This window comes from Denticeps clupeoides, chromosome 3 (genome assembly GCF_900700375.1).
Source record: "Denticeps clupeoides chromosome 3, fDenClu1.1, whole genome shotgun sequence".
Lineage (NCBI taxonomy): Eukaryota > Metazoa > Chordata > Actinopteri > Clupeiformes > Denticipitidae > Denticeps > Denticeps clupeoides.
In genome coordinates this window covers 640,220-662,532 of record NC_041709.1, presented here as the reverse complement: position 1 = coordinate 662,532, position 22,313 = coordinate 640,220, and the positions used below count along the sequence as shown (strand labels likewise).

At 42.8% G+C, this 22,313-nt stretch overlaps 1 protein-coding gene across 27 annotated transcripts in view; it reads left to right on the top strand.

The window, feature by feature from the left end:
- The window catches only part of unc13bb (unc-13 homolog Bb (C. elegans)), a 57,136-nt gene extending 40,055 nt beyond the window's left edge, over window positions 1–17,081 (top strand). For 5 of the 27 annotated variants that reach the window (XM_028974946.1, XM_028974964.1, XM_028974943.1 and 2 more), the window contains 32 exons: window positions 1,199–1,314; window positions 1,661–1,824; window positions 2,475–2,625; window positions 2,710–2,778; window positions 2,966–3,055; window positions 3,576–3,713; window positions 4,056–4,186; window positions 5,017–5,102; window positions 5,193–5,228; window positions 5,835–5,876; window positions 6,963–7,089; window positions 7,306–7,402; window positions 7,492–7,635; window positions 8,219–8,296; window positions 8,397–8,474; window positions 8,635–8,655; window positions 9,114–9,164; window positions 9,259–9,279; window positions 9,838–9,861; window positions 10,395–10,475; window positions 11,235–11,249; window positions 11,689–11,715; window positions 12,433–12,521; window positions 12,641–12,787; window positions 13,063–13,186; window positions 13,313–13,366; window positions 13,511–13,591; window positions 13,687–13,834; window positions 14,346–14,402; window positions 14,776–14,868; window positions 15,024–15,183; window positions 15,366–17,081. In XM_028974946.1, the coding sequence (XP_028830779.1) occupies window positions 1,199–1,314; window positions 1,661–1,824; window positions 2,475–2,625; window positions 2,710–2,778; window positions 2,966–3,055; window positions 3,576–3,713; window positions 4,056–4,186; window positions 5,017–5,102; window positions 5,193–5,228; window positions 5,835–5,876; window positions 6,963–7,089; window positions 7,306–7,402; window positions 7,492–7,635; window positions 8,219–8,296; window positions 8,397–8,474; window positions 8,635–8,655; window positions 9,114–9,164; window positions 9,259–9,279; window positions 9,838–9,861; window positions 10,395–10,475; window positions 11,235–11,249; window positions 11,689–11,715; window positions 12,433–12,521; window positions 12,641–12,787; window positions 13,063–13,186; window positions 13,313–13,366; window positions 13,511–13,591; window positions 13,687–13,834; window positions 14,346–14,402; window positions 14,776–14,868; window positions 15,024–15,183; window positions 15,366–15,651 (3,026 nt within the window). In that variant the 3' untranslated portion in view covers window positions 15,652–17,081. The remainder of the gene's footprint in view (window positions 1–1,198; window positions 1,315–1,660; window positions 1,825–2,474; window positions 2,626–2,709; window positions 2,779–2,965; window positions 3,056–3,575; window positions 3,714–4,055; window positions 4,187–5,016; window positions 5,103–5,192; window positions 5,229–5,834; window positions 5,877–6,962; window positions 7,090–7,305; window positions 7,403–7,491; window positions 7,636–8,218; window positions 8,297–8,396; window positions 8,475–8,634; window positions 8,656–9,113; window positions 9,165–9,258; window positions 9,280–9,837; window positions 9,862–10,394; window positions 10,476–11,234; window positions 11,250–11,688; window positions 11,716–12,432; window positions 12,522–12,640; window positions 12,788–13,062; window positions 13,187–13,312; window positions 13,367–13,510; window positions 13,592–13,686; window positions 13,835–14,345; window positions 14,403–14,775; window positions 14,869–15,023; window positions 15,184–15,365) is intronic. The other 22 variants (XM_028974967.1, XM_028974965.1, XM_028974961.1 and 19 more) reach the window with 18 other exon arrangements.
- The last annotated feature ends 5,232 nt before the right edge of the window (window positions 17,082–22,313 follow it).

Below are 22,313 nucleotides of genomic sequence, written 5' to 3'. Positions count from 1 at the left end.
AAAAGATGTTCATGAGTGGGCCTGTTTGTTGTCGTTGTCTGCTGAGTGTGTGTGTGTGTGTGTGTGTGTGTGTGTGTGTGTGATTTTTGTCTAGTCCCTGTCAGCCTGTCTGTAAACACTATTGGGTTCTAACCTCGGGTCATGACCTGACACCACCATCACAGCTCCCAACAAGGCTGAGAGAAAATTAGAATCGGAGCTCCGTTCAGCTCATTCCAGGATATATTCGTACAACCATACTAATATTTCAGAATCAGGATCACCGGCATTATACGCTACAGTTATATGATGCGACCTCAGAAAGCCGCCGCAGTCATTGTGCAGTGAGCTGCAGATTTCATTAAGCGTTTTATTATTGAATTTCCTCTTTTTCTACAGCATTGTGTCCCATGAGTAACCTTGGTGCATTTGTCCAACCACCCCAAAGTCTGCGTCATAGCTCTGATCAAATTTGGAGTATCAGGAATATTTAAAAAGTTTGATTTCGTTGTCAGAAGTCATTTTGCCGTGCGAATGGATAGAAGCCTCTCAGCCCTGCTCTACATATGAGGTGCCGAGGAGCCCTGAGATATGAGTGTGAACTCCATTACCCACGTATCCTCTGGCTGCCTCTGCTCTTCTTCTCGGCCAATTACCCCGGCACGGAGAGCCTGCAGGCTTCTCCTTTCCTCCAATCAGAGCGCTGCCAGCCCCCTTCCACCTCCCTGTCTATCGCTCTCAGACCCCTTTTCCATATTCATTCTGCTTCACTGCATCATTAACATTTTGAAAGAACAATAGATATTCTGTACTTTCTGGTCTTGTCATACTTATTCTGGTCTTGTCATTCCTCCGTTTCCTAGACTCCTACCAGAATGTACAAAATGCATTCAGGTCTCATTTCTTTCATCTACCTTTTAGAGAAGCTCTCCCTCTTGTTCGGTCGTGGGGCTTAAGTCGGAAATCGCCCATTATGCCGACACGTACGAATTACCCTAATAATGTGGCTGTCACGGGAAATAGCCAGAGTGAAGCTGGCTCTCCCAAAAAAGCTTGTGCGGAGTGTGTCTGGGTGTGCACTTGTGTATCAGTTTGTTCTCAGTATACGCCATAAATTCACATACATTGTCAGCTGATTTTAAGTTATTGTCTAAGCACTTGTTTTGTTCATGCTGTGGAACAGTTGTAAGTTATTGTGTGTGTGTGTTCGTGCGTGCAGAAAAAAGAACAGACAAGTCTGCGGTCTCTGGTGCAATACGCCTACAGATTAGTGTGGAAATCAAGGGTGAGGAGAAGGTTGCCCCTTATCACATCCAGTACACCTGCCTGCATGAGGTAAACCACGTTTTAAGACCTATGTGTCCTAGTTTGCGTTTCTGCTGCACTGTTGTATTTGCTGCACACACTTTGTGCTCTTTCTGGATTTAAAAATACAGTTTTACTGGTGTTTACTAGATAATTCAGGGACAAACACAACTCCCTTATCACTTAACTAGTGTGTCAGTGTACTCTGCAATTATTGTATCAAGCATAAAGGATGACTTTTTAATTACTGCTTTGTGATAAGTTGATATCTTCAATATAAACATGAATATAATCTTAATTTAGAGTATTGTGATCTATATTTATAATAATAATTAATAATTTTGGTTTTGTTCTCTTGTGTCTCATCCGTTCCCAGAACCTCTTCCACAACACAACAGATGTGTTGGGGCAGGGGGTGGTAAAAATTCCAGATGCACGTGGCGATGACGCCTGGAAGGTCTACTTTGATGACGTGGGGCAGGAGATAGTGGATGAGTTTGCCATGCGCTATGGCATTGAATCCATCTACCAGGCGATGACGTGAGTGGAGATGTCAAGTAAAATTGGTCAGATTTGCCTTAACAAGGGGAGGGAGAGAACTTTTTTTTTTTTTTTTTTAAACTGTGACAGTTAGGCATTAGACAAGCAGACAGAAGTTCACTGACAGAATTAATTTAGTAGCCCGCTGGTCTCACAATGAAGATGAATGATGCCACAAGGGAGTTGTCCCTGAAAGATGTGGTGCTGACACACTGTCCATTAACCAAGCACATTATTCATGAACGTCATGTGGCCATAGCTCAGGCTGATAGAGGGGAACGACACATCCATCCAATTACTGAGAGGCGATTAAACGTCACCCTTTATGACACACTGCGTGGAAAAACCTTGAACGTGCTGGTACCCCCCCAGTCAAGTAATTAGTTAAAACGTTAAACTGATTTGCTGGCCTGTGTGGTAGGGAATTGACAACTGGTCAAGACATTTTCTTACCCAATAACACAAGTGCAGGTTGGGCCTGGCTGTCATCTAAAAAAATGCTTTTATTGAATTTGTATTGTGAACAATAAGCAGAAATAATGGCTGAAAATTCTTTGGACAGCATCTTGCATGCCAGCATGTAGAACTGGTTAATGTTCACTCAGTGTAACGGAACAGAATGCTTTCTGAACACGATCTGTTTGCAATAGGCATTTTGCCTGCCTGTCCTCCAAGTACATGTGCCCTGGGGTCCCAGCTGTGATGAGCACTCTGCTGGCCAACATCAACGCATTCTACGCCCACACCACGGCCTCCACCAACGTCTCTGCCAGCCACCGATTTGCTGCTTCCAACTTTGGGGTACGGAGTCCATTCCTCTGCTCATTTTCATTCAATTTTCTTCTGCTGGCTCCCTGTTCATACGCCCTGTGTTTACCTGTGCAGAAAGAGCGCTTTGTCAAACTTCTGGACCAGCTGCACAACTCCCTGCGTATTGATCTTTCCACATACCGAGTATGTACTTTATATTTATGTATTCATTACCATTATCTTTACAGAGAGTGTAATTGTTGCATGCTCTACCTTGTAGGTAGTGAATGCTGACTCCTTTCTTTACCTTTACCTTTCAACTCAGATAATATCTAAACTGAAAGTGTGTAATTGCAACTAGAGGATCTGAATGAATTGTCTTGTTCTGTAGAATAACTTTGCTGCCAGCAGTAAAGACCGGCTGCAGGATCTCAAGTCCACGGTGGACCTGCTGACCAGCATTACATTTTTTAGGATGAAGGTAAATGGTGACATAACATTTACATTTACAGCATTTATCAGACGCCCTTATCCAGAGCAACTTACTTAGGGTTAAGTGTCTTGCTCAGGGACACAATGGTAGAAAGTGGGATTTGAACCTGGGTTCGTAGGTGAGTGTGTTACCCACTAGGCTACTACCACCTTACCACATAAATGTGGTGCACTGAGAAATTCGTACACCTATAACTGAAGATTATCTTCCCCCTCAAACTGCTTAATGGCTGGTGCTGAATGCTAAATGCGAGAAAATGCGAACTGAGAAATTAATTGAGCAGACTAATCTTAAAGACGCTGGATCTTTACATTTCATTTAGCTGTGGCTCCTATTCAGGGTGACTAAGATGGCACTAATTACAGAGCTTGTACCCCGAAGCAACCCAGGGTCCTGGTATCAAGTGGCATTTGGTGTAGCCACTCGATTATTTTATGTGAAACTATGTCATTGCAGCCATATTAATTTCTTTTTGAATACGCCGTCACCACTTCCTGACGCTCTACAGGTCCAGGAGCTGCAGAGCCCACCCCGGGCGAGCCAGGTGGTACGAGACTGTGTGAAAGCCTGCCTCAACTCCACCTACGAGTACATCTTTAACAACTGCCAGGAGCTCTACAGCCGCCAGTACCCTGCCACGGACCCGGTGGGTCTTTGCCAAGCTCCTTGTCAAGCCGGCCCAGTAGCACTTTTTGACATTTGTAATTACAGTATTTAAAACCACCAAACATAATTTAGCCGTCGATGATGAAATTCCCTGGCTGGCGTAATGCAGAGCATTAAGTGCATTCATTTCAGCTCATGTGGACAAAGGCCAATGACATGCATCAAGGTCATTTTGCACTGTGTCCGTGGTGATGTGACGTGCCACATAGCAATGACTCAGTTTTGTGACAATATTCATACTTGGAAAAGTGTGAATATTGAAATATGCAGTTGATGAAGGCAAGTTGCTTGACTGACTTTTTTTTGTGTCTTGGTTCATCAGAACAAAGAGGAGCTTCCACCCGAGGAACAGGGACCCAGCATCAAGAACCTGGATTTCTGGCCCAAACTAATCACTCTCATCGTGTCAATCATCGAGGAGGACCGGAACTCATACACGCCTGTCCTTAACCAGTCAGTATTCACACACACACACACACACACACACACACACACACCCCACCATTGACTGGCTCATTGGTTTGAAATAATAGGGCAGCTGAAGTCTCTTGGCAAATGACTCCTACATTTTTATTGTAACACAATGTTGTGTTTAATGGGTTCTATAAATTTTGGGTTAATTTTTTTGTTCCTGCTGTGACTATTTTATAAAGTATCTTTAGTTTCTGTTGCATTTGCTATAGAGGACTTCTGAACAGACATATATTGGCTTTGTTGCATCTGAAGATTTAGCACAACAGCAACTCATCTGGTCTCTGAATGGTAATGAAGCCAATCATATTTTGAGGACCACCTTGTGCAGAGAAGTGACGTCCCAGTGTACATTGTAGAACAAACGTTAAGACTGTGAGGCGGTGTATTGAACAGCAAAAAAAAAAAAAAACGCAAAGCACCGTCCCCGCACACTGCTGCCTGGGCACCTGTCATGGCTGCCCACTGCTCATTAAGGGTGATGGTTAAAAGCAGAGGACACATTTTGTTGTGTCACCGTCAATTCAGTTATGAAGGTAAAGAGAGTCTGGTCTGAAGAATCTGATTCCTGAATCATACAATTTTTCCTGTATTTGATTCTTCAGAACAGCCTCTATCAAAGTGTCCTATAGACAGCTGAACAAGGAATGGGGAGTATGATGCATGTGTGTGTATAGGTGGAATGACCGTAATTACCCCAGAGATCCAGTTCTAGCACTGCAGTTCACACTTTAATAAAGCAGGAAATACGAACCGACAAGGGACCATTTAAGTGTGACTGTTTGTCCCACATGTTCTCCATGTCTCTGCAGGTTTCCCCAGGAGCTGAACGTGGGAAAGCTGAGTGCCGAGGTGATGTGGGTTCAGTTCGCTCAGGATATGAAGTATGCTATGGAAGGTCAGTCAGCACACACACCACAGCCCTTCACCAGCACATGTCGATTGTGTGTGAGCAGTCCCCATTGCCCTGTTGCCCTCTGTGTTTCAGTCATGGATAACGTTGCGCACAGGCAGTGGGACAGGGGTAAGAGTTTGTGGATTAGGGCAGTTATAGAGATGTAATTGTGGTAGCAACTGAGGCTGCAGTTACCTAGTTTGTCGTTCAGGTTCATCGAGTGAGATGAGTTATGCAGTTTTTCATTACAACAATGAGCGTTTCGCATTTGGGGCGTGTTTACTAATGTCACAATATTCATATTTGATTTGGAAGCTTCCACGGAACTGAGATGTCCACCTTATGTAGCCTGATGACCAGGGATATTACGAGCTTAGATACAGGAGGGGAAAGAAGGAGATGTTGGTGTGTGACCTATTGACCGATTGGTCAACATACTGGAATTTCCTGAATTTCCCTTTTGGGACCAGTGGGGGAGTACCGTATCTATCCATCTATAAACTGGGTGTGTGAGAGTTGTCACTCATGCTTACATGCACCTCTCTATTAAACTAAATGTAAAATCTGGATTTCAGATATATTTACACATTCAAAAGGTGTGACGTTGGTGAACACTGTGCAGATGCAGCGCAGATGCCTCTCATCCTGTGTGGCACATAATCCTTGTCAGTACTGTCATTTCCCTCTTATTTCATTCTTTTTCTCCCCTTCATCATGCTCCTTGTCTTTGTTCAGCCCCCTCTACCTTTCGCCGGCGTGGGCGGGTGTTTTTCGCTGGTAAGATGCTCATGTTTCCCCATCCCATTCTCCCCCTCTGCAGCAGTGTTCCCAGACTCCCCAGGTGCTCTTGGAGACAGAGACCCCCCATATGTGCGGGTCAGGTCCTGGAGTAGCAGCCACGTTTTACCACTTTTGGTTCATGTTCATTATTTGACATTTTTTGCCTGGCGAGTAGAGGAATCAGAGGGACACGATCAAGAGCAAGGCAGATGGGTAGAGGGATATGGAACTGTAACGGGGAGAGGAAGAGGGGTGTAAGAGATTTCAGGGTTACTTGACGCCGAACCGCGCTGGTGGGGGAGGTTGATGAGTGGAAAAGCAGCATAAATTCAACATGCTCCAATCTTATAGAATTTTATTTCCCTGCCACGTTTAGCTGGAGACTATCAAATTCCTCTATATTTAATACACTTCTCAAGCACAGCTGCAACACCACATTTTCACCGCATTTATACAAGCCGCTACATGACCTATAATCCACGTCTGACGTTTTCTTCTGTAGCCAAAAAAAGTAGCATAGATTAATTTTCCCAGTTGTGTTCCTAACGCTTCCCCAATTCCATTTCCCACATTCCTGCTGTCTTGGTGGAGAAATGCAGGGCTCATACCCTCAAGAAGTGCACTTCAAAGTCCACATTTCCTCTTCAGATCTCCTGAGTGTAGCTAAAGGGTATTTTTGCCACCTCACATGGAGTTTTTTTTGGGGGGTTACAATGCAAATATAAATATATGAAGGTGGAGTTTTTTTGGGGTTACAATGCAAATATCAATTTACAAATTGTCCACTAACTTGCAACTGTGTAAATCCACCTTAACTGTATGTGTCTAGAAAATATTGTCCTCGATCAGACTTCTAAACACCAGCAGTACCAAATTTTAGTTTTTGGATAGAAGGTCAAACAAACAAAAAAAGTCCAGATCGTATATTTTCAGTGATCTTCCTTGTGTTAGATTGTTAGAAGCAACTACCTGAACGTAGTGTTGTGTACAAGGTAGGTCTGGTTTAATAAAGGGACCTGTTATGGTGGTTTTGATCAGTGTTTATTTCATGTGTTTCAGTTGTGTTGTGTTCCTTCATTTCAGAGCATGAAAAGCACAGGTTGTGTAAGAGTGCTGAATACATGAACCTGCACTTCAAGGTGAAGTGGCTGTACAACGAGTACGTGAAGGATCTGCCCACCTTCAAAGGGGTCATCCCAGACTACCCAGTGTGAGTGCATGCTTTGTGGGGACGCCATGAGGCATTCTTTTTCATTTTGGATCATGGGTCACCCAGATTAAGAATATTGTTAAAAATCTGAAACTGAGAGACCCGACTTTCAGATCTGAACAGTTACATAACTGTAATGTTATGTGGTATAAAGTGACATTCAGAAGAAGAATGGGGGCCGTCTATGGTGCAGGCATGAGCTTTTCCCTTGTGCAGGTGGTTTCTGCAGTTCGTGCTCCAGTGGTTGGACGAGAATGAGGACGTGTCCATGGAGTTCATGCATGGGGCCCTGGAACGAGATAAGAAGGATGGAGTGAGTGCCAGAACTGGGATCTTCATGTTTAGCTTTCTTTGAGCTGCTTGTACATGCAAACTGACTGGCGACAACAATATTCTGAGCAGTTCCAGCAGATGTCCGAACTCGCCCTGTTCTCCTGCTCGGTGGTAGACGTCTTCACGCAGCTCAATCAGAGCTTTGAGATCATCAAGAAGCTGGAATGCCCCGATCCCAGAGTCCTGTCCCAGTATAGCCGGCGGTTTGCCAAGGTAAATGTCTACCATGACATTCTCCTTTCCACATCCCAAACTCCCCTTCGAATAGACGCCTTTACTGCACTCGAGATGTAAGTGTTCTCCATTTTCATCTGGCCGCCAGCAGCCCTGAGTGCCACAGTCCCGACCACATTATAGCTCCTTGCTTGTTCGCTGAAATGGCACTTACGTTAAAAGTGGTCCCAAGTGACCTCATAAATTAATCTAAGAACTCAATATGTTCTCATTAGGGGGGAAGCCATTTAATCCAGCTCTCTCAGTCAACTCTCAGGGGAGGACTTGGCCGGGGGAACATTTTTTTTTGTTTTTTGTTTTTTTTTTTTTCCTCTCGCCTGCATTATGTCCTCCTACTGTATTATTTTTCAGGATTGTGAACAAATGTTTTTTTATTTTTATTTTTTTTTTAATGACCCTGATTCCAATGCATACATTTGCTACAAATCTGGTCTAGATATATGGTGTATCTGTATAATTATAATTAAAAAGCATTTAATTACGTTACACACAGCTAGCAATTTGCCTTGGGTTTGTTAGAGTTACGGTTATGACTTGTTGCTTCTTTTTCCCTGTAAAATAGACCATTTCTAAAGTCTTGGTGCAGTACTGTGCCATTTTGACGAAGAGCTTCCCAGCCTACTGTGACAAGGAAAAAATTGTAAGTCTTGTAAAAAATACATTTTAAAATACAGATTTGCATTAGATTTTTTTAATTTGTACATTTTGTGTCATTCATTTTCCATTTTCTCGCTCTCTAGCCGTGTGTGCTAATGAACAACGTCCAACAATTAAGAGTCCTGCTGGAGAAGATGTTTGAGTCCATGGGTGCCAAACAAGTAAGAGGCGGCGGGTGGGATCACATTTTTTTGCCGGTATTTCAAGTATGGGGTTGAATCTGGTAAAAAAAAGTGCGGTTCTGTTATTTAAAAAAAAAAAGAGGTTTTGTGTAAATTTGTGTTTTTTTTCTCAAATATTACTCATGAATTGCATCCTCAGATTGCTGCAGTGGAAGCCGGGGTAGGAATGTTTCTGCATGTGTTAGAATAGAACCGACCCTGTAGACTATGCTGATAGATTGTGTGTCATTGAGACCCTTCTATTCTACTTACAGCCTTTTATTTTGGCACATTAGCTTGTTTTAGGTATTAGTAGTGACATTATTTAAATCTTTAGACACTCCCAAGGTCCCGTGTTTTTCTATGGAATGTAGATCATGGATTAAATCGAGAGCAAATATAGAGCCAGCGTTCAAAAGACATTTACATATTTTCTGGGGTTTTTGTATCAGTAGCACTGTATTCTCTGTACTGGAAAAGCTGCTGGTTTTAAACACATTTATCTGATCATAATTTCTCAAAACGCCAGCATCACAAACATTTTGTGAAAAGGGCAGACATATCTGAAGTCATGCATGTGAGGTAACTTTTAACACCGTGTAAGAGGTTTGAGTGTCTTCTGATCTTGTTTGGCTAAAGCTGGATGAGGAGGTGGAGCCTGATGAGGAGAAGGAGGAGGGGGAGGTGGAGGTGCGTTTTTCACCCAGAACATGCAGAAAGTTTAGTAAAGTGTAGAATCGTGTGTTAATCAAACGCTCTGTGTCTCCCTATGACCATATCACAGCAGGAAATTGCTGATGGAACGGTAGGTATTCACCTAACTAGTGAAGACACCGCGCAGAAGAGATTTGGGTGTTTTTAATGCAATGATCATGAACTGAAATGATCGCTTTATTGTAGTTAGCGCATTTGTGTGAATGCATAACCTGTGACTGATGTAGCTTTACTAGTTTTAGATTGAGAGAAACGCTCATGGCACCTCTGACACGTTTTTAGCCGTATCCCTTTAAATGCATGTTGTCGAGAATGCAAAGGTGATGGAAGTGCAGTACGCTGCTGAAATAAAATTGAAGGAGTAGTGATTTCTTGATCACTACAAATTTGTTCTGATTTGTGCGATATTCCTTTAATTATCATCTCTGACTGAAATTGAGATGCTACAGTGGATACGATTCAGAAATACACAAATGGTCCTAGTGAATTTTAATCACTGTTCTGAAGTGTATGTCATCTACAATCTAAAATCCCATGTTAGTTACCAACAAGTCAATGAATTGATAAAATCCTTCATTTTAGTTTAGTTATTATTATTTTATTTTTTTTACCATGATGCATATGGCCACTCTTTTCTTTCTCTTCTCAGAACACCAGAACGATATCATATGAGGTGGGTGTGTCTTGAGGACAGACTATATATACTCATGTATGCTCATACATGGGTATTCACACTCAGATTTGTTATTCATTTGACTTTAACTTTTTTTACTTTTTATTACAGTCACCACTTCTTTTTATTCCTCTTCTGCATTGTGTGTATTGAAGGGAATATGACCGTTTTGTAGATCCACAGATGCATTAGACAATATGCACTTTGCCATTGGCCTAGTGACAAGTAAGATGACATTGACAGATAGCAGAGGTTGATTTTTGTGTTTCATCGCTGTTCCATGGGATAAATGTTGTGTTGGATCATTTGTAGCATAGTGGTAGCTTACTAAGCTGCAGTTTTTGAGAAAAAAACAGTAGGTGGTACTAAAGAGCAGCAGGAAGAATCATTTTTTAAAGTGAATAATATTGATATTGGCCCAGAATAGAATAGGTCTAGAGCACATCCCTGTTTGCCAATGTGTAAATATATATGAGAAATAATTGGCGAATAAAGGCTGACTGTCTGCTCTCCTTGCTCCACTCGACCCTCAGCTGGACGAAAGTGATGAGGAAGAGGAGGAGGTGTTAGACGAGGTAGAACAGGCGCCAGAGGTCTGTCATGGGAACCAGAAGGTGCTTTGTCATTGTGCGGGTTGATCCTCCCCCCCTCATTCTCACGCACTTTTCACTTCGGCCCACCTCTCAGTGCTGGTGACATCAGTCCCATCAGTCCTCGTCAGCAGTTGTGAGACATGCCATTTCGCCATTGGAGGCGGAACCATCAAGTCATGAAGTGCCTTTGATGCTCAGTCTGGGGGGAGTGGCTCATGCTCATTAATGAAATCTGGCCCCCGGCTAACCACCCCAACCTCGTGGCACAGACTGGACTCCGACCACCAAGTGTTGCTCTCAAATCTGAGAGTTGGTGCGTCTTTGTTCTTATCGGTGCCAAAAATTCACTACGTTGAAAAGCGGTGGTTCACAGTTGGAAAACATCCTTTTCTGCATGATGATTGCAGGATGATCCAAAAACGTTCACTTCTGCAGAATGATCGTATCTGCCAATATTTCTATGCATCTCTTTTATACAATATATGGCCAACATAGACCGACAATGAGAAGTTTTTCTTATGTTGTTAATGCACTGACGTGAATAGGGGAAAAAAAGCCCCGTACCCTAATTTAATCTGTCTTGTCGTTAATTCATTAAATAACTAGTGACCTGTGGCTTTTTGGTAATTCCTCCCTCTTCCATTCCACCATTATTCTACTCAAACTAAAAACCTTTCTTCATCAGAGTCTGATACACCACTTCACTCAATATCTTGCAGTTATAAATTAGAACAATGAATTTCTGTTTTGTTCTTCTTTTCTTTTTTTGGTTTCCAATAGATTTGTCAGGAGAAGGTGGGTTCCTGCAAAATATATTGTACACATAGCACTGGCATTATAAAATAAATATTTTAATAATCATTCATTTTCATTAATAGTTCTTTACTGACATTTTGTAGTACTTTTTGGGGCACTTTTTAGAAAGACAATAGTGTCTATCTCAGAATACACTTAATTTAGTAATATAGTTTTTCCCCAATTGTCTGTAACTGATGCTGGGTGGTCATTTTTATGTCACTATTTAGTTTAGACATGGTGTAGTATTCATAAGAAGAACGTTCGTTGATCTATCTTGTCGCTGTTTGTCCTACTGGTCCCATGCTTGTGGTTTTCGGGAACTGAGTCAGTAGTTTGCTCTTTAGGTGAAGTTTCGAACTGTAAACCTTTTAGTTCCTCCTGTTACATAACGTAAGCATTTCTTATATTTCTTATTTCTCACTCCTTTTTTGAAAAGCCCGAAAAGACTGACAGAGAGAAACAGGTGAGTTTGTTCATTTCAAGCTCTGCCAGATGACACAACTCTCATTCACTATGAATATGGCTCATGCATATTCTCTGTGCTGCTTTTTCAAATTCTATTCTCACAGCCCCTCCTTTCCTTGACGCAAAAAAAAAAAAAAAGAATCCTTCACGTTTAATTTTACCTAATGGATCCCGTGTAGACGCTCTTGCCTTCCTGGCAGCACATGAATCGGACTCTTCTCTGGAGCATTAGCTTAATTAGGTGGACAGTGTTCCCATTAGCCGGGCTGTGGCCCGAGGGGGGTGGCCCAGGCACTTCGGGTCGGACATGGCGAAGGGAGCCAGAGCCGAGGGAGGCTGAGTGCTCTTGAACGAACGAGTGATTTCTCTTCCTCCCCTCTCGCTGTGCTGTGACAGCTTCCTGTTTATCACCGTACCTTACATTTATTATTTATTCATTTATAAATCGGGTTTGGGAAGCGAATTGTCACCTGGTTGGTCATATTACCTTACAGCTATGGATTATTATGAAGGCCCATAGCCTTCATAACAGTAGGTTGGTTGAATGAACAGTCTGGTCCTGTGTTAGATGTTCTTATACTCTGCTGGAGTGGGACATTCAGGTATCCAGCCTTTTTGTTGGTGGGCAAAGTGTGACTAGATCAACAACAACCAGAGAAGAGAAACCACTATCTCACATGTGTCTGTCCCTCTGGTTTCCCATCTCTGTCTGTAGTTGGACCCTGAGGCCAGTGACCTTCTGAATGACCTGCAGGTCAAGTTGAACAACGTGTTGGATGAGCTGAGCATCACGTTTGGGAACACGTCAGTACATCAACGTGCAATACAAAACACACCCACACACACCCACACACACACACACACACACACTCGCACAGAGGCAGGAACATGGTAGCACTGATCAACCTTTTTCCCCTCTATAGGTTTCAGGGCCGGATCGAGGAGTGTTTGCGGCAGATGGCCAGCCTGCTCTACCAAATCAAAGGGCCAGTCAACGGCAACAGCCGAAACACGGTGGAGGCAGACACAGACAACATTCTGCGGCCCCTTCTGGACTTCCTGGATGGGAAGTGAGTGTCTTCATCACATTTCTTCTGTTTTTGCCTGAAATGGTGGTAAAGGGATTGTGGTAGTTCAGAGTGTCTTCAGGCATTTACTCCTCCGGCGTGAGTGTGTGACATGAAAGCAGATTGTATCTGAGACAGGTTGTTGCCGTATTGGTAGTCCAGACAGACATCAGGCAAATACCCTGAAGCTCTGAAACTTACCCTGCAACATGAATCCAGTAAATGGAAGTGTGTGTGTGTGTGTGTGTGTGTGTGTGTGTGTGTGTGTGTGCGCACAGACTGACTCTGTTTGCAGCGGTGTGTGAGAAAACCGTGCTGAAACGAGTCCTGAAGGAGCTCTGGAGGATCGTAATGAACAGTCTGGAGAAGACCATTGTTCTTCCTCAGGGCAATGACACATTCGTAAGCATTTTTTTCTGCCATTCAGGGTATTGTTATTTATTTATTCCTTATTGAATAATTAGCCAAAAGTAATTGAGCCATTGGCATTTGGTCCTCCTCCATCAATCCTGTTCATTTTTTTTATAGGGTGCTCAGATTCTTTCAGCAGCCAAAGAACTTGGGCAGCTCTCCAAACTGAAGGTATGAGCTGATCATCACTCACCAAGACAGGAAATAGAACATTAACTCGAGGAGAAAAAAAAAAAGAAGTTTTTTTTAGATGCCAGTCTGTAGTTTTAGAAGAATGCTGGTGGTTTCCACACTGGGCTTTCATTGGTCTTTCAGGAGCACATGGTCTCTGGTGAGGCCAAGAGCCTCACACCAAAGCAGTGCGCTGTCATGCATGTGGCTCTGGACACAGTCAAGGTGAGAGCATTTCACCAGTTGAAGAAGAAGGACATTAGTGCCATAATGGAAAAATGTGTAATGAATTAAAATACGAAATTTCTCATCTGTCTCAGCAATTCTTCCATGCTGGAGGGAACGGCCTGAAGAAGGCTTTTCTGGAGAAGAGTCCGGAACTTTCCTCCTTACGCCATGCCCTCTCTCTGTACACACAGACGACTGACACGCTCATCAAGACCTTTGTCACCACGCAACACGCTCAGGGTAATGTGTACACACACACACACACACACACACACACACACACACACACACACACACACGCACACGCTCACTACAAACACACCCATGCATAAACACACAGCAGCTGTGTGTGTCTACTCTAGCAACTAAATTGATCTTGTTCTTTGTAGGTATAGAATCATAACATGTAGGACTTTGTCTCAACTATAGATGGCAAAGTTTTCTTTTTTAATTCGGTATATATAGATCTTAGTCATTAGAATATGTTCCAGAAAATGTGAGTTCCAAGTAATTCTGTTTTTGGTTATTCAGTGTCCTCTGCTGGTCGTTTTGTGCGATGCACTCACCCTACCATGTTACCATGTGACCATGTTACTATGTTACCATGCTACCGTGTCATGTGTTTATGTTCTTGTCCACTTTTCCAATGATCATTTGTTTGCTTCGCCCTCTTGTTCTTGTTTTTTAATGCCATTCTGTCTCTGGTCTCTTGTTGCTTTTTTTGTCTTCTTCTTCACTGCTTTCGCATCAGTGCACAATGGGAAGGGTATCAGGATAACGCCTAGTGAGAAAATACAGCCCAGCAGGGGTAGGTGTCACTGTACCTCACAGGGTGCATGTCCACTTGCTGCTTCCAATGAATCTGACCTGCCCTGTGACCTCGGCACGCGTGCAACAATTCATGCGATGGTGGACGTTGCTCTTCTTAAATGACGCTTAGATACATTCCAACATGGAAGAAAGGGTCATAGTTTCAGTTTGCCAGTGGACAGGTTACATTACCCCCCCCCCTCCTGTCCTGAACTCTTCAATGGCCCAGCCCATCAATTAAGGGCCAATATGGTAATTTTACTACATTTTTAAATCGCCCTGATCGTTGCAGTCCCTCACCTTTTACACCTTTACACTACTATTCTGCTGCTGTTACTAATCGGAATGGATTTCATGCTTCGATATGTTAGGTTCCGGAGTGGACAAACCAGTGGGAGAAGTGTCCATTCAGATAGACCTGTTCACTCATCCTGGGACTGGAGAACATAAAGTAACAGTCAAAGGTGTGTACTGGTCTTCCTTATACATAACTGAGAATCAGTTCTAGAGATGGAATTATTCCTGCTTTATTCAGATAATCTTCATTTTTTGTAACACTGTTTGTTTCTATGTCCAATTTTCATGAGAAATGATTTCCATGTTCTCCTCCCCTCTCAAGTCGTGGCAGCCAATGACCTGAAGTGGCAGACCTCTGGAATGTTCCGACCGTTTGTGGAGATCACCATGATAGGGCCGCACCTCAGTGACAAAAAGCGCAAGTTCACCACTAAGTCTAAGAATAACAGCTGGGCGCCTAAATTCAACGAGACGTTCCACTTGTGAGTACTGGAACTTCAACATTTACACCATGAAGAACCACCAGTGCAGACTGATTTTTATTTTTCTGGATCGTAATTTTTGTTCATTGTCGTTCTGATCCGTTTTGCGTGCCTTTTAAATATCTCCTTTTCTATACGCCAGTACTAGTTTTATGTTGCTGATACCACACATTTTCTTTTAGCATTCTGGGAAATGAGGATGGCCCTGATTGTTATGAGCTCCAGGTCTGTGTGAAGGACTACTGCTTCGGAAGGGCGGACCGGATGGTCGGTGTTGCCGTCATGCAGCTGCGTGACGTGGCACAGAGGGGCAGCTGTGCCTGCTGGTGCCCTCTGGGAGCACGAGTGCACATGGATGACACGGGCCTGACCGCCCTCCGCATCCTGTCGCAGCGCAGCAACGACGAGGTGGCAAAAGAGTTCGTCAAACTGAAGTCAGAGACCCGTTCAGCCGAGGAGGGCAGATGAGACCTATGGAGGGATGGGGCTACGACTGAGGACTGTGCATCTGTCACCCAGATCACAGACTGCATCGATCTCGCTTCCCACCAGACTGACTTAACACGGCTATTCCTGAATAACCCACAACACAATTTCACGCAATGTTGGTTGTTTTACGTGTGTTCGTCACTGGACTCACTGTGTCCACTCGGGCGCCTCCACGGGAACATACAGGGTCACACGTTTCATTTTGGCCTGTCTGTCATTCTGATGCCTTATATTGTGGATGGTGCGAATGGAAATGATCGCATATCAGTCACTTTACAGCTGGTGTCGGGTCATGAGCATGAACATTTCATGAAAAGACACGGGAATGTGTTCATTTACACTGTGCCTTCACCCACTTCAGTTCCTGAGCAGCAATACACACATCACTTCCGGAGCACTTCCGGAGTGTTCCATGTCCCGTTTTCAGTGATCTAAGGGCATTAAACGTGGAAGAAAGATGGTAAAACAGCCAGTAGCTGCATCGCTGCTTTCCACCAATTTCACTTTATTTATTTGTTATTTATGGTTTTTATTTATTATGCTGTATTTAACGTCACTCTGTTTATTGTTGGGTGGGAGGGATTTGGGTGGGCAATAGAAAATGGGCGGAGCAAATTATAAGCTTGAGGTTTACGCAAATCTGATGTTTTGTTTTTTTTAAGCGGCCTTATTTAGTGAAATGTTGATAAATTTTAAATATTTTTGTCTGATTAAACCTTAATTAAGTTTTATAGGGTCCCCCCCAAAAAAATGTTTCTATTGCTTTGTATTAATGTTTTTGTCAATGTTTACTGTTACTTGTCATTTTTTTTAATGTATGTTCTGTTGGATTTATTTTTCCTGTTTCCCCATTTAATATATTTTTGTTCATGTGAACTGGCCACTGACTATTTGAAGTGATTCCTACATAATGCCATTTATATATAGCATGTAACTTGACAGAAATCAGTGTAGAATAGTATTTCCACTGCCAAACTACCCGTATTTCTAATATACACTTGCCAATTAATTCAGAGTAGATGAATTGTGTCTATATACATATATATATCATTAAACTGTGCACAAATAGTAGAATATCACATTTACTGTGTGAATATAGGTGTGCTTTATGTATGTGTATGGCTGTTTATTTTTTCACTATTTGTAACAGAAGTGTTCCTTGTGCCAAGTTGAGCAAGATTTTACTTTAGTGTTTCAGTTTTTCTAAATTTATTACGGTCATTATTATTTTTGCACTAATCTCCATCTTTACAGCTAATATTGTGTTCCAGGTAAAATGAATCTGTCAAACTTTGTATTTGTACAATAACTAACTATTGATAAATAATTTCAGTGAATCAATTTCGTTATACACACATTCCCTGTAATATATATTTTTTTGTACATAAAAGTAAAGTATTTGACACATACTGTGGTTGTTCAACCTTTTTCAGTTTATTTATTAGTGATCTTGGTGCATTTAATGGAAGCTCTGATTTCTGCTGAATGTCTGCACTGGTCAGGCTGTTGAGAATTGGAATTGGGGGATCTAAGCAATACGCCATTAATCGTAGTAAAACGTGGCTGGAAGAAAGTTATGTTCTCAGAACCTCTCCCCTGTCTCTCTCAGGTAGTGTGAAGGTCATGACAAGGTCACATACATTGGGACACTGCACCAGAGGTCGAAAGAGTACTGAAAAAATGTAATCAAGTAAAAGTATCTTTACTTTGCTTAAATTCTAAATAAATAAAATAAATGTTTTTCTTCGTCCAGCACATAACAATTTCCGAGCATGTTCTTTTTCTGACAAGTTCGGCCTTATCAGGGCTCTTAGTTTTATAAACTCCATAGAAATCGAACGAGAATTGCTGGATGAGAATCAGCACGGTGTGGTCTGCTGAGGTAGCAGCATCTCCGCTGGGGACAGGACGCGGCTGAACAGGCTGATCCGGAAGGCCAGCTCTGTTCTAGGAGGCCCTCTGGACCCAGTGGAGGTGGTGAGTGACAGGAGAATGGTGGCTAAGCTGTCATCTCCCACCCCATGCAGGAAACTGACAGCACTGAGCAGCTCCTTCAGTGGCAGGCTACTGCACCCACGATGTGGGAAGGAGAGGTTCAGAAGGTCTTTTCTTCCAACTGCTGTCAGACTCTATAACAAAGACCTCACAGCTGACCACACAGACAAACTAACACACTTCGGTACATTTTGTTAAATTGTTTAAATTGTAAGTTTGTAGATATACACAGATACATATTTATCTTATTTTTTGTGCTGCTATTACCTCTGTTTTTTGCTGCTTACTTTACTTTACTTTATTTTGCAGACACTTTTATCCAAAGCGACTTACAAGAGGAAGACACCAGCAATTCTCGTTCGATTTCTATCGAATTTTGAGTTTACAAAACTAAGTCAGCAAAGAGCATGCTCGGAGATTAAGTGCTAGATGAAGAAAAAATTATAATGTATATATTTTTTTTTATTGTTTTGTGCAATGTGTACGCATGTGCGTGTGTAAGTGTTAGATTTGTCTTTTTGAATAAGAGGGTTTTCACCTGCTTCTTAAAAGTGGTGATAGTCTCGGAGGTAGTCGTGGTGGTAGTCGTGTGGAGGAGGGCAGGTTGTTCCACCAGCCAGGGACAACAACAGAGAACAGAGATGATTGGAATCGGAGACCCCGTGAAGAAGGAATTTTCAGTCTCATTTCATTTGCCGATTTGAGAGAGCGTGCAGGAGTGTAGCTAGGTAGTATTGTGTTGATGTAGGAGGTAGTATTGTAGCTTCTGTGCAGGAGTGTAGCTAGGTAGTAGTGTGTTGATGTAGGAGGTAGTATTGTAGCTTCTGTGCAGGGGTGTAGCTAGGTAGTATTGTGTTGATGTAGGAGGTAGTATTGTAGCTTCTGTGCAGGAGTGTAGCTAAGTAGTATTGTGTTGATGTAGGAAGTAGTATTGTAGCTTCTGTGCAGGGGTGTAGCTAGGTAGTATTGTGTTGATGTAGGAGGTAGTATTGTAGCTTCTGTGTGGGAGTGTAGCTAAGTAGTATTGTGTTGATGTAGGAGGTAGTATTGTAGCTTCTGTGCAGGAGTGTAGCTAGGTAGTAGTGTGTTGATGTAGGAGGTAGTATTGTAGCTTCTGTGCAGGAGTGTAGCTAGGTAGTATTGTGTTGATGTAGGAGGTAGTATTGTAGCTTCTGTGCGGGAGTGTAGCTAAGTAGTATTGTGTTGATGTAGGAGGTAGTATTGTAGCTTCTGTGCAGGAGTGTAGCTAGGTAGTAGTGTGTTGATGTAGGAGGTAGTATTGTAGCTTCTGTGCAGGAGTGTAGCTAGGTAGTATTGTGTTGATGTAGGAGGTAGTATTGTAGCTTTGTGCAGGGGTGTAGCTAGGTAGTATTGTGTTGATGTAGGAGGTAGTATTGTAGCTTCTGTGCAGGAGTGTAGCTAAGTAGTATTGTGTTGATGTAGGAGGTAGTATTGTAGCTTCTGTGCAGGAGTGTAGCTAAGTAGTATTGTGTTGATGTAGGAAGTAGTATTGTAGCTTCTGTGCAGGAGTGTAGCTAGGTAGTATTGTGTTGATGTAGGAGGTAGTATTGTAGCTTCTGTGCGGGAGTGTAGCTAAGTAGTATTGTGTTGATGTAGGAGGTAGTATTGTAGCTTCTGTGCAGGAGTGTAGCTAGGTAGTAGTGTGTTGATGTAGGAGGTAGTATTGTAGCTTCTGTGCAGGAGTGTAGCTAGGTAGTATTGATGTAGGAGGTAGTATTGTAGCTTCTGTGCAGGAGTGTAGCTAGGTAGTATTGTGTTGATGTAGGAGGTAGTATTGTAGCTTCTGTGCAGGAGTGTAGCTAGGTAGTAGTGTGTTGATGTAGGAGGTAGTATTGTAGCTTCTGTGCAGGAGTGTAGCTAGGTAGTATTGTGTTGATGTAGGAGGTAGTATTGTAGCTTCTGTGCAGGAGTGTAGCTAGGTAGTATTGTGTTGATGTAGGAGGTAGTATTGTAGCTTCTGTGCAGGAGTGTAGCTAGGTAGTAGTGTGTTGATGTAGGAGGTAGTATTGTAGCTTCTGTGCAGGGGTGTAGCTAGGTAGTATTGTGTTGATGTAGGAGGTAGTATTGTAGCTTCTGTGCAGGAGTGTAGCTAAGTAGTATTGTGTTGATGTAGGAAGTAGTATTGTAGCTTCTGTGCAGGGGTGTAGCTAGGTAGTATTGTGTTGATGTAGGAGGTAGTATTGTAGCTTCTGTGTGGGAGTGTAGCTAAGTAGTATTGTGTTGATGTAGGAGGTAGTATTGTAGCTTCTGTGCAGGAGTGTAGCTAGGTAGTAGTGTGTTGATGTAGGAGGTAGTATTGTAGCTTCTGTGCAGGAGTGTAGCTAGGTAGTATTGTGTTGATGTAGGAGGGTAGTATTGTAGCTTCTGTGCGGGAGTGTAGCTAAGTAGTATTGTGTTGATGTAGGAGGTAGTATTGTAGCTTCTGTGCAGGAGTGTAGCTAGGTAGTAGTGTGTTGATGTAGGAGGTAGTATTGTAGCTTCTGTGCAGGAGTGTAGCTAGGTAGTATTGTGTTGATGTAGGAGGTAGTATTGTAGCTTTGTGCAGGGGTGTAGCTAGGTAGTATTGTGTTGATGTAGGAGGTAGTATTGTAGCTTCTGTGCAGGAGTGTAGCTAAGTAGTATTGTGTTGATGTAGGAGGTAGTATTGTAGCTTCTGTGCAGGAGTGTAGCTAAGTAGTATTGTGTTGATGTAGGAAGTAGTATTGTAGCTTCTGTGCAGGAGTGTAGCTAGGTAGTATTGTGTTGATGTAGGAGGTAGTATTGTAGCTTCTGTGCGGGAGTGTAGCTAAGTAGTATTGTGTTGATGTAGGAGGTAGTATTGTAGCTTCTGTGCAGGAGTGTAGCTAGGTAGTAGTGTGTTGATGTAGGAGGTAGTATTGTAGCTTCTGTGCAGGAGTGTAGCTAGGTAGTATTGATGTAGGAGGTAGTATTGTAGCTTCTGTGCAGGAGTGTAGCTAGGTAGTATTGTGTTGATGTAGGAGGTAGTATTGTAGCTTCTGTGCAGGAGTGTAGCTAGGTAGTAGTGTGTTGATGTAGGAGGTAGTATTGTAGCTTCTGTGCAGGAGTGTAGCTAGGTAGTATTGTGTTGATGTAGGAGGTAGTATTGTAGCTTCTGTGCAGGAGTGTAGCTAGGTAGTATTGTGTTGATGTAGGAGGTAGTATTGTAGCTTCTGTGCAGGAGTGTAGCTAGGTAGTAGTGTGTTGATGTAGGAGGTAGTATTGTAGCTTCTGTGCAGGAGTGTAGCTAGGTAGTATTGTGTTGATGTAGGAGGTAGTATTGTAGCTTCTGTGCAGGAGTGTAGCTAGGTAGTATTGTGTTGATGTAGGAGGTAGTATTGTAGCTTTGTGCAGGGGTGTAGCTAGGTAGTATTGTGTTGATGTAGGAGGTAGTATTGTAGCTTCTGTGCAGGGGTGTAGCTAGGTAGTAGTGTGTTGATGTAGGAGGTAGTATTGTAGCTTCTGTGCAGGAGTGTAGCTAGGTAGTAGTGTGTTGATGTAGGAGGTAGTATTGTAGCTTCTGTGCAGGAGTGTAGCTAGGTAGTATTGATGTAGGAGGTAGTATTGTAGCTTCTGTGCAGGAGTGTAGCTAGGTAGTATTGTGTTGATGTAGGAGGTAGTATTGTAGCTTCTGTGCAGGAGTGTAGCTAGGTAGTATTGATGTAGGAGGTAGTATTGTAGCTTCTGTGCAGGAGTGTAGCTAGGTAGTATTGTGTTGATGTAGGAGGTAGTATTGTAGCTTCTGTGCAGGAGTGTAGCTAGGTAGTATTGTGTTGATGTAGGAGGTAGTATTGTAGCTTCTGTGCAGGGGTGTAGCTAGGTAGTATTGTATTGATGTAGGAGGTAGTATTGTAGCTTCTGTGCAGGAGTGTAGCTAGGTAGTAGTGTGTTGATGTAGGAGGTAGTATTGTAGCTTCTGTGCAGGGGTGTAGCTAGGTAGTATTGTATTGATGTAGGAGGTAGTATTGTAGCTTCTGTGCAGGGGTGTAGCTAGGTAGTAGTGTGTTGATGTAGGAGGTAGTATTGTAGCTTCTGTGCAGGGGTGTAGCTAGGTAGTAGTGTGTTGATATAGGAGGTAGTATTGTAGCTTCTGTGCAGGAGTGTAGCTAGGTAGTATTGTGTTGATGTAGGAGGTAGTATTGTAGCTTCTGTGCAGGAGTGTAGCTAGGTAGTAGTGTGTTGATGTAGGAGGTAGTATTGTAGCTTCTGTGCAGGAGTGTAGCTAGGTAGTATTGTGTTGATGTAGGAGGTAGTATTGTAGCTTCTGTGCAGGAGTGTAGCTAGGTAGTATTGTGTTGATGTAGGAGGTAGTATTGTAGCTTCTGTGCAGGAGTGTAGCTAGGTAGTATTGTGTTGATGTAGGAGGTAGTATTGTAGCTTCTGTGCAGGAGTGTAGCTAGGTAGTATTGTGTTGATGTAGGAGGTAGTATTGTAGCTTCTGTGCAGGGGTGTAGCTAGGTAGTATTGTATTGATATAGGAGGGGGCAGTTCCATTTACAGCCCTGTAGGCAGCATCAAGGATCTGAACTCAATGCGAGCAGCTACCAGGAGCCAGTGGAGGGAGGTAAGAAGAGGTGTAACATGGGTGTATTTTGGCTGATTGAAGATAAGACGGGCTGCCGTATTTT